The sequence below is a fragment of the Protopterus annectens genome, chromosome 3.part1 (assembly GCF_019279795.1).
Source record: "Protopterus annectens isolate FY-2018-M chromosome 3.part1, PAN1.0, whole genome shotgun sequence".
In the NCBI taxonomy this organism is placed as follows: domain Eukaryota; kingdom Metazoa; phylum Chordata; order Ceratodontiformes; family Protopteridae; genus Protopterus; species Protopterus annectens.
The window spans coordinates 227,566,673-227,578,896 of NC_056732.1; the positions used below are offsets into that span (position 1 = coordinate 227,566,673).

Below are 12,224 nucleotides of genomic sequence, written 5' to 3' on the forward strand. Positions count from 1 at the left end.
CGAACGTTCCTCTCTTCCCTCTATATCACTCTTTAAAACCATATTGAAACTTTTCCTCAGAACACACTGGTTGTGCTCCTGTACTAAACCTGACTGATCAACTAGCTCTTCTTACTTGGTTCAACCTACCCTCCTCTTCTCAGTAATCAAGTTCCTTTTCTTAATAACAACTTACCTTGTCCTTCTACATTACTTACATCTTCAGAATCTCAGTAGTCTCTTAAGGAGACTACTTTTACTAATATATTGTATAATTCAGCTCCCATCTTTTTCTTTATGTTGTATTGCAACTACATTTTGTATTGTACTAATTGTTTCTGTATATTTTGCACTATGTTATGAACGAATGACATCCGATTATTCTCTGTACTGCACCTACAATGTTCATTGTATGCATTAATTTTTGTATATGTGATTTTGTTTGTTTCCTCGGAGCTCATCTCCCCGGGCCTCAACTGAAAATGGACATATATCCAGTTAGACTAGCCCGGTCAATAAATGTAAAATAAAATAAATAAATAAATAATAAATAAATAAATAAGAGAGGTCTACAGTCTTTTTGAAAAATGTTGATTATTGTTGACATTCGTCTAACAATATGATATAAATTGTCCTTCATCATCCTTGTTGAAAAACTTCTCATGATTCATCTTGTTTCATTTCATTTCATCAGACTCCTGCTATAAATGACTGTAAGATCGATTTACTGAATTAACATTTTCTTTTCTTGAATACACAATGAGTGACAGCTATTTTCACCGTCAAATAATATCATTAATGCAGTCTATGTCCTTGTCCTATCTTTTAAGAATAAATATGTCATATTTAAATGTTTGTGACTACATCACAAGCATGCAAAAATTATTAAAAAAATATATATATATTTATATTTTTTAAAGGACATCACCTACGACAGGCATGTATTTTACAAAGAATCACGCAATCAAAATTGATTACCACCAAAATCCCAAGATCAGACAATCAAAACTGATTACTACCACCGACATCCCAAGATCAAAACTACTTACTACTTGTTTATAGAGAACAAAGATAGAACAATAGAAATGTACCTTTTATGCTGCATAGTTTATGCTACCCTCAGATGTCTCTTTTTTCATTACATTACATTGGTGAGATCAGACCATAAATTAATCTCAATGGAGATCCACATCCCACCCCAACCCCAGCAAAAAAGACCACAGTGAAGAACTTCTCAAAAGCAAACTTCACACTTCTTAAGACTGGAGTGGTATCCTTCAAGGCCCCCGAGCCAGTGGAAACCACAACCCATGCTGCTGAAACCCTTACAAATGCCTTCTACGAGCACCTCCAGGAATGTATGGATCAAGCAACCCCTAATAAAATCAAGACACTTTCCACCAAAGGCAGGCGCCCGGTCTGGTGGACCCCAGCCATAAACAAACTCTACAACAAGAGGAGAAAGCTACTACATGACAGAGCAAAATCCCTAAAAGGGAAGGCATCTCTGATCAATACTAGCAAAAAACTACGTTCACTCATAAAATCATCCAAGGCCAACTTTGAGAAAAAAATCGCTAAAGACACAAAAGACAATCATAAGGCCTTCTTTAGCTATGTTAGAAACCTGGGTGGAAACTCCCAGATATGCTCAGAATTAGTCCAAAATGATACAAAAATCACTGAACCCACAGACATTGCCAACATACTGCAGACAGGTTCAGTGCTAATTTCTCCCCTCCCTCCCCCCCAAAAGGAGAAATATCTATCCCACCAGAGTCTAGCCTCCCAAACATCTCAGATGCCCAGGTGAGAGCTGCTCTCTCTAAAGCAAAAAACACAGCATCAATGGGACCGGACGGTGTCCCCGGCTGTGTGCTACACGAACTCAATGAGGAACTAAACCCACACATAAGGCTGCTGTTTAATCTTAGCCTTACTACAGGATACATACCCAAAGAATGGGGTACGGCAACTGTGGTCCTACTCCACAAAGGCGGTGCTTCTACGGACAATGGAAATTACTGCCCCATAAGCTTGACGAGCCTTGTCTGCAAAGCTATGGAGAGGATCATAATGGAACTCATAAATAAAGACATTGGGGACCTACAGACACTGGATCCTACCCAATTTGGCTTTGTCAAGGGCAGATCCTGCCTCTTGAACTTGGTCGACTTTTTCGAAACAGTCACTAAGGCCATTGATGAGGGTAAGGCAGTTCACACAGCCTACCTTGACCTAGCAAAAGCGTTCGACACAATACCCCACTCGGGCATCATAGAAAAGCTCATCAGCTTAGATGTAAACCCATATGTCACAAGATGGGTTGGAAACTGGCTCAAGGACAGAACCCACAGGTTTAGAGTTGCTGGTGCCATGTCAGACTCTAAGCCGGTCACGAGCGGTGTCCCACAGGGCTCAATCCTGGGCCCCCTCTTGTTCGGCATTTATTTTTCTGAAGTGCAGGCAAACATAGGGGGATTGTGGCTGACAAAATTTGCAGATGACTGCAAACTGGGCACCATAATTGACACTCCATCAGACACAGACATCCTCCAGAGAGGTCTCATAGAAATGGATAACTGGTGCCAGAGCCATGGCCTTAAGCTAAATGCCAAAAAATGTATAGTCATACCCTTTGGGAAAAACAAGGTAACCCCTAATTACCACATAGGTGGTAATCCATTAAACATGGAAGACGTTATCAGGGACCTGGGGAACCAAGTTGACAGTAACCTCTCTTTTGACACTCACATTGCCAAAGTGGTTAGGAAGACCTTCTACATTGCCCACCTGATCATGAAGGGATTCACATCCAGATCAGGAGAGGTCATTGTACCCCTGTACTCTTCACTTATCAGACCAATGATTGAGTACAACGCCCCATTCGGAATGTACCTTACCCGACACCTGCAGCAGTTGGAAAGACCCCAAAAGTTCCTCACCAAAAGGATAAAGGGGCTCAAACATATGTCATACGCTGCCCGACTGAAGAAACTCCAGCTCTATTCAGTTGCATACCGTCTGCTCAGAGGTGATCTGTGCCTGACATACAAGGCCATGTCCAACCCGGAATTAATGGACATGCTCCACCTCAAAAAATCCAAATCCACCAGAGCCACGAGAGCAAGAGACTTAAACCTCAACACGGATATAAATAGGACATGTTGGAGGGACAGATTCATCACCCAGAGACTCCCTACACTATGGAACAGAATCCCAGTCCATGTGAGGCAGAGCCCCTCACTGACTCTGTTCAAGAGAAAACTTGACGAGTGGATGGGAGATCGTAGGTTTACCCCGGGAATCATCTCTGTGTCACTGCTGGACAGAGGCACAGCAAACTAATGGGTATAGTATTCTCATCCTAAGGGGTGGTGAAAGCCACACACACTCTGGCTAGGCTTATAAATGTCCTAGGGCAGATAGCCTAGTATGAACCTATGAACTAGCTGCTATGCGTGAGCAAGGCAATAGTATTGTGCATTTTATTGCTATATTAGTACTGGCAGGACAATGTTACTTACTACTGTCAAAAGCTGAATACTTTCAGTTAGTTAGAATAAATGAGGATAAAGCAAACCTGAATGACACAAATACCCAAATACTTATGAGCAAAAGTGGGGATGTCCAAATAAACCCACATTGTATTCTTTTTTAACTAAACAGCATTTATTCCAAGGTATGGTAAAATGGGGTAAACACATTTAATGATGATGTATGGGCCCACTCCTTGCATATCAGTAAGGGGTTTTCCTCCACATTTGTTTCATGTTTTTATTTTCAGAAAGCTATTTTTTCAAGTTTTGTTAACATCAATGTTTTCAAAATATTGTTTTAGGGAATTCTACAAATAGTTGGTGTGCTTCAATAAACTCTCATACAACCTTTGTCATGAAACAGTACTATATATTTGCTATTCATGTTGTAATTCTAATAATTTACACTGTCTCAGACAAATTTTATGTGACATAAATAGAACTAAAAGTCTGTTTCACTGAGTGTTCTATAAAGCAAAATACATGCATTATAATCATTGGGAAAATACTTCCCAAGTTACATACCGTTATTGAAGATTTCCCTGCTGTGTTTCCATGTTTCAACAATGATTTGGCAAGTTTCCTCTGTGACACAATCTGTAGAAACAAGTTTATAACCATTATTTGTCACATAAAAAAATGCATCCTATTAAATATAATTAATCCACGTGCAACATGTATATTGTAAATATATTCATGCATTCATACTGCTTTCAATTTTACTCTTGGCTGCCTTTTTATACCTCCCTAAAGGAAATGTAAATGTCCTTCCTTTCATTCCTGTTGGGAAATAGTATCTTTTCTGCTTCTGAATGTTGCAAACCAAAGTATAGCTTAAGAGATTAATTTAACATTACTAAACAATGCCTCATTAACTTACAGTAGTTTACTTGCTTCAGAAATTTCCTTACCAATACTCATTAATGAGATAAAAATGTATTATCTAATGGATTCAGGTTCAAAATCTCACTAGTCACAGACAACTGTAAATATTGTGACTCACTCTGGAAACTTGAAGCCCTGAGATTTAAGTTTACACAATGCTCTTATTCAGCTTTTCTCATTGTCAATTCAGGATTAATACATTTCCTCAATGGGTTTACTCAGCCAGCCAGTGGTATCAAAATAAATTAAAAAGGAAAAAAATACTAATAAAGAGTAGATGAGCCAACAGACATTTCTGTCACACTGTGTAAAACTTGCTAATAACTGAAACATAGAACTAAGTAAAATCTGTTTAGTAAAACTGCATAAATATTGCTGTTGAGGTATAGTAATTATCTTTGGTACACATAGGAAAACACAGACTACTAAATAATGCAGAAAAAATTGATGTAATTCAATCCCTGAAAACTAGGTACAGACATGGAAATATTACAAAATAATATGTAGTAAACATGAATAACATAGATTCATAGGTTCATAGGTAGTTACTGGACTATTGACCCAAAGATCTATATAAGCCTAGCTGTGAATACCCAATATAATACTAGAGAGACTAGAGATAAAGAATCTTGCCTAAACTTAGTTAGCAATGACTGTCCATATCTAGGAGGGCCATAGGTGAAATCTCTGGCAGGAACTTATGGTTTCCCATCCAGTTATCCAGGCTACACTTAAACAGGGACATAGAAGAACTTTGTTTGATGTGAACTGATAGCCTATTCCAGAGGAGTGGCAGCCTCTGAAAGACACATCTGTCTCTCCAGCAGGTTCTATTTATGTTGCAGGCCAGGTTAAGGTCCCTGGAGCAGGTGACTCTTGTCCGATTTGACTTGCAGATGTCCAGCATTTCCATTAGGTTTGGATTTGAGATTGCTGTGTAGGCCAAGCACGTCTCCTCTAAGTAATATGTATGCTGCTGAGTACAGTGACAGTGACTTCAGTCTGTCAATATATGACATGTGATAGAGTCCCAGAATTTTCTTGGTTAGAACTCTCTGAGGTTTCCCTCAAGTTGCTGCAGGTGATTGGTAAGGTACATACCAAAGAGAGCATTGTACTCAATTACTGGCCTGATAAGGGTCAAGTACAGAGGTGTTATGACCTCTTTCTCTCTTGAGGAAATGCCTTTGCTAATAAGGTATGTGACATAGAATGCCTTCCTTACCACAGTAAACACATGGTGGTCAAAGTTCAGGCTATATTCAACTTACGTTCCAAGTTTCTCACTACTGAGTTGTTACTTATGGTATTATTATTTATATGATAGTCTGAAGGGATATAGTTTTACTGAAGGGGATAATAATGTATTGTTTTGCATTGAGTTTGAGTCCATGGCTTTGGCACCAATCATTGGTTTGTGTAAGTCCCTCTTGACATATATTGACATTGTTTGGGGATTAAGTGATTATACCTAATTTGTAGTTGTCAGCAAACTTAGTCCACCACAGCCCCTCTGCTTTGGCCTGAGCTTCTGAGAAATATATTATATACCAAACAATAGGGGGCCCAGTACTGGCCCCTGTGGAACCCACTGGTGACAGATCTACTGGTTGAGGTAAAGTCCCCAATTTTGACAGAGTGTGATCTGTTGGTGAACCAGTTAACAACCCACATGATGACATACAGGTTGATATTCAATTGGGAGAGTTTATCAATGAAGCTTAAATGTGGGACTGTTTCGAAGGCCTTGGCTTAGTCAAGGTAGGCTGTATGCATAGATTTGCCTTTGTCTATGATTGAGATGATGTTGTCGAAAAAGTCCACCAAGTTTAACAGGCATGACCTGCCTTTGACAAAACCAAACTGTTTCGGATCAAGGGTTTGTAGATCACCTATATCCTTATTTATAAGATCCATGATCATTTGTTCCATGGCCTTACAGATAAGGCTGGTTAAGTTGATGGGTCTGTAGTTCCCAGGGTCTGTTGCTGTACCCTCTTTATGAAGGTGGATGATGGTTGCTGTCCACCAGGGAGGCTTTTATTTGTTGTGGGTCTTGTTTTGATCCTATCAGGTACAGCTGTGTCAATACATTTGTATAAGTGCTTGTACATGGCATTTGTGTATACCTTAGTATAGTTGTCAATGCCATCTGTGAGAACAGGAGCTTGGAAAGTATTTATGCCATCCCTTAGGAGGGTATAATTAGCTTTGGTGAAACTTTTTTGTCTGATTTCACCTAAGGGGCTCAGGTGTTATAGCTACTTCAAACATGACTGAATTGTGATTAGATTTAACCAGTGAGGGTCCTATACTTGTGGTTGTGCAATGGTCAGTCATGTTGGAGAGGACCAGGTCAAGAATATTTAAGTCCCTTGTGGGGTTGCATACTATTTGCTCCAGGGCATTAGTGTTAAAGTCCATGAATGTTTGTGTGAGCATGTTGTTATTAGTATAAGTTGCCCAGTCAATGGAGGGGAATAGTTAAAATCACCCATGTTTGGTTGTAATTTGATTGACTCAAATAGGTCCAAATAAACAGTGTGGATATCTTGGTTCATTAAAGGGGGCTTATAGTTAATGATGACTTGAAGATGGGGTCAGTTAGTTGAACTTGCTGTAACTTCATGGAATTTTCCTGTCTAACAAATCTAGAGGTGTATTTATCATTGATGAAGATAGATCCTCCTCCTCCTTTGGTTATCATATGTTCATTTTGTAGTCAGAAAGTGTGAAAGGTATTGTAACGTTGTAAGGCTGGAGTTCTCTCTGTGGCTCTGAACCAGGTTTATGTGACTGCATAGATGTCAACATCCTCCAGGGAGAGGAGTGCTTCCAGAGAGTACAGTTTCTGATTTAAAATCCTAGCGTTTAGTAACATAACCTTTAATTTATTTGTGAGTGATATTTTCATGTCAGAAATTTTGTTTATGGGACCTTGCCTAAAAACGGCACTATGGGGGAGACAAGTGCCTTAGCAAGTAAGTGAAAGCCTAGAGGTGATGGGTAAAGATCATCTCTGGCATAGCAGCGTGGCCTATCAACCATGTCATCCCAGGCTGAAAGGAACTGAATCTCCATAGAATGACACCAGAAACTAAGCCAATTGTTGAAGTCAATCATAGGTGAGGGTAGAATGCTGCTTAAGGCTAGGGGCATACCTGTATGGGACACATATTCATAAAGCTCAATCATGTCTCTCTTCATATAGTAAAGTGAGGTACATCTCAAGTTATTCACACCAACATGAACTATGGCACTTGTTGTTGACAGACATGAGTGCATGCATGATTCAGTGGATCCTGGCACCTGACAGCTGACCGTAACCTTCTCCTTGTCCAGCCTGGTGATTTGGAAATCTGTGTGTCTTACAATGGAGTCAGCCATGACTGACAAATTTGGTTTACATGTGCTTTGCCTTAGGGGTTATTTGGTGGGATACTGGTGCTTGTATTTTTATGTGTACTGAGTGCTGTTGGTGCTGCATTAGGTGTAGCACGTTTGTGTTTGGAAGGTCCCTGGTGTTTAGGTAGGTTTCTGGTGAGTACCTCTGCATATGATGGTTTATGTATTGAGTGCATGGTTTGCTTTGGAGGTGTAGTATGTGAGCTGACAACCCTTCAGTATTACTGTTCTGAGTCGGAGGGAGCAAGAATTCCAGATTCTTAGTGTAGATGCATCTCTCACAAATTGTACCTGGATGATTTAGGAGTAAAGGGTTGTCAGTGTACATGAGGTAGTTGCTACACTGCCTCAGGATACCCATGTCAATCAGGCTAGTAGGAGAAATGGAGTGGAGGGAAACTGACCATCCATAATGCTAGATTAAATCCTGTTTTCACAGCGGGGGGAGAAAATAGAGGGGTGTGGTATAACTGGGTGCTCTAACTGGGGTCTGTACTAATGGGGTGCTCTATAAAGGGTCTATATTTGTATTAATGGGCTCTCTAAATGGTATGAGATTATTGTAGAGTTTGTGGTTTTTGGACTGTTTTAAGGGGCAAAATGCAGATGAGGTGAGCAGCTAAGCACAATTTAAGGACTTCTTGGATGGATCATGGACAGCTACTAAGGGAAAATGTATCTACTGTAAATGGTTACCTCCACTGCATGGTAGAGCAATGGCACATGGAGGTGTACTATGCATAAACAGATGAATACAACAGAACAGTGGCTGGTTGCCTAACTCTGTGAAGCTGTGTTAAAACAAACACAGACCAGCACAAACACAGGGCTTATGTAGCAACACTGAGCAAACTGAATTAAACAATTTAACCAATAAGAGAGCTCAAAACTGTGCACTGTGCCTGCAACCTTCAATCAGATGAGTCCTTACTGCACTCTCCTGCCACAAAGGTGCAGGGGGACCCTCTCCAACAAAGATAACCTAGTTTAGTGCTCAATTTAACAAACAGAACCAGATTCAGCAGGTTGGAATCTAGGCTATGCTACATCAGACACAAACTGCAACAAGTCAGCAAGAACAGTTTTAAAAAATCATTAATAAAGCAAAAATACAGTTTAAAAGTACTAAATACAGTATACAATTTTACTTATGATTAGCAGAATGCAACAGATTCCTTGGATTGCACAGATGAATACAGCAGAGCAGTGACTGGTTGCCTACCTCTGTGGAGCTGTTTTAAAACAGTGAACCAATGGAACTGCACCTGTGGTCAGAGTATATGGAAAACTATTCATAGAAGTTCATGATTCTGTCCAGAATGAGGAGGCAACAAAAATAATTCAAATAAAAGAAAAATAAGAAGACAGAATGGTTGGCTATAGATTCGTTCAAGGAAAGAAAGAGATAAAAAGGGAATAAAGATAGCAGGAAGCAATTCCAAGACATATTTAATTGAGAAGTGCAATGAACTGGAAAAAAAAATAACACAATGGGAAAGAAAAGAGCTCTGTTAAAGAGCATTGTCAACATTAAGGGAAACTTCCAGGTAAAAAGGGGACATGATAAAGAAGGGAGATAAGAGGAATTTAGCAGAAACAGAAGATCTTAATGAGAGGAAACAGATACATCCAGAAGAACAACAAGAAAAGCACCTTAATACCATTGATATATATACTGGCATGCTCTCTGACAGCCAGACATCCATGAGACTGAAGTTAAATGACACCCAGGAAAACCTTGCTAATACCAAGGTTGCTTAAAGTGATGGCATTCTAATGGAATTGTATAAAATCTTGCAAATGGATGCTGTCACAGTGTTGCTTGGAATTAACCAACTAATTCTGAAAATATGTTTGTAGCCAATGGATTGGAACTTTTTAGTTTATGTTCTAATCTCAGAAAAGGGACAGTGCCAAAGAATGCTCACATTACTGAATAACTGCACTTGGCTCATATGCTAGCAATGTAATGTGAAAGATCCTGCAAGCAAGACTCTACCATTATATGAGTCAAGAACTGCAAGATGTACAACTTGGTATTATAAGGGGCAGAAGCACCTGGGATTAACTTGCCAGCATCCATTGGATAAAAGAGAAAGTGAAAGAGCTCCAGAAAAATATTTGCATCTGCTCTGTTGACTGTGCTAAAACTTTTGACTGTGTAAACCATAACAAATTATTGCAAGTGCTTAGAAAAGTGGGAAAACTATGTCACAAAATTTGCTTCCTGAAGAATCTGCATGCAGAACAAGAAGCAACAAACATGATATAACTAAAGGATTCAACACTGAGATAGAAGTGTGGCAAGTTTGTATATTATCACACTACTTATGTAACTTATAAACTGCGTTTATGCAAAATGCTGGGGTAGATGCAGGAATGAAGATTGCTATGAAAACTATTACCAACCTCAGACAGGCAGAATATATCATCCTAGTGTTTGACAGTAAGGAACAGTTGAATGGCCTGTTGATGAAGGTGAAAGTAGAATGCCCAAAAGCTAGCTTTCTGCTCATGGTCAAAAAAAGTCTTAAATTATGTCATTTTACCCAATCAGTTGGTTGCAAATAGATGGCAAAGGAGTGTTGGCAATAATAGATTTCATTTTCCTGTGCAGAAAGATCTCTGAAAATGGTGAGTGGAGCCATGAAGTTAAAAGATAAATGGCCTGAGATACCAGAAATGGCCACAACCGAGTCACCCATCTGCAGCTGAAGTATTTTCTGTTTTTTTTTTTTTTTATGTGACTGGAAGAAGGAAGGAAAGCAACATTGCCTGATTCCTAGGGAAGCCTGGCAGCAATGGTCAGTAAAACAGGTAAGTAGTAAAAAGTAACTTCCCCCACCCAAACTAAATAAATAAATAAATTGATTAAAAAAACATGGTAAAAATACTAAGAAGGAAGAAAAACAATGTTGTCTGATTCCCCGGGAAGCCTGACAGCAATGGTCAGTAAAACAAGTAAGTAGCAAAAAGTAACCCCCCCCCCCAAAATAAATAAATAAATAAATAAATAAATGAAAACAGTACATTTAAAAAAGATGGTAAAAACACTTTAGGCTTTTACCCCAGTTACCCAAAAGATAAAATAACATAACATTTATTGACTTTTACTGGAGAAAAAAAGAAGTTATGTACTTACCATAAGGTTCCATGTTTGTAGTCCATCTCGCCTACATTCTTGCTGGATGGGATCGGAGCGATTCTCAGCTCCAACTCGGCTGATACTAAAGCTAGAGAGCTTTTACTGGCTCGAGATTAACCCTTATCCCATGGTGCCTCACGGAAATTCCCCAGATCTTGTTTGCAAGAAAGTAATAGGTACATAATAGCCAGTAAACTATCAATAACTATGCACATACAGTTAGAACACTGTGTATACTATCCATGCCAGGTGGACAGACAACTACAACCAGGTCAGATAGCATAATGTATAGTCCACCATTTCCTCCAGGGGAAGGGGGATGAGGGTGGGATGCAAGAATGTAGGCGAGATGGACTACAAACATGGAACGTTATAGTAAGTACATAACTTCTTTATGTTATGTAGTCCTATCTCACCGTAATTCTTGCTGGATGGGACAGCGTCCCTAGCACCTTTATCATGGGTGGCTCAAGCAAAGAGACTCTTCAGCACAGTGGGCTCAAAGGATGACCTGTCTCAGGAGGCCAAATCCAATTTGTAATGAGTGACAAAGGTATGAGGTCTTGCCCAAGTAGCTGCTGCACAAATGGTATCAATTGGGAGTCTAGATCTAAAGGCATATGAAGTTGATACTGCTCTTGTTGAATGGCCTTTTTCTTTGGCTGGTAATTGTTTGCCAGCAGATTTGTAAGCAAATGTAATGCAGTCTGAAAGCCATTTAGACAAGGTGACCTTAGAAACAGGCAAGTCTTTATTTTTGTCTGAAAAAGAAACAAATAATTGATCTGATTTTCTAAATTCTTTAGTCCTGTGCAGGTAAAACCTGAGAATTCTGTGGGCATCCAATTGGTGTAGTCTGTATTCTGATTTATTAGTATGATTTGGGAAGAAAACTGGTAGTTCGATAGTTGTGTTGAGATTATGCTCTGAACATACCTTAGGAAGAAAAAGAAGGATGAGTTCTAAGTGAGACTATCCTTGTGGAAAACAAAGTAAGGAGGTGGAATGGTGATGGCTTGCAATTCTGAAACTCTCCTAGCAGAAATTATAGCCACTAAGAACAATGTTTTCCATGACAATAATTCAGATCCAATGAAGAAGAGGGTTCAAAGGAGGAAGAAATTAAAGATGTAAGAACTAGGTTTAGGCCCCAGTGCTCCAGTGGTTGTTTGATTGGAGGTCTGAGAAGGAGGACTCCTTTCAAAAATGTTTTGCATAAAGCGTGGGACATGATTGGATTTCCCATGTAGCCAAAATGATAATTAGAGATG

At 39.4% G+C, this 12,224-nt stretch overlaps 1 protein-coding gene across 1 annotated transcript in view; it reads right to left on the reverse strand.

Moving 5' to 3' along the window:
• Positions 1-12,224, reverse strand: part of LOC122797654 (copine-4-like) — a 1,365,845-nt gene that overhangs the window by 1,174,169 nt on the left and 179,452 nt on the right. The window contains exon 3 of the mRNA XM_044066195.1: positions 4,044-4,115. Coding sequence (XP_043922130.1) covers positions 4,044-4,115 — 72 coding nt within the window. The remainder of the gene's footprint in view (positions 1-4,043; positions 4,116-12,224) is intronic.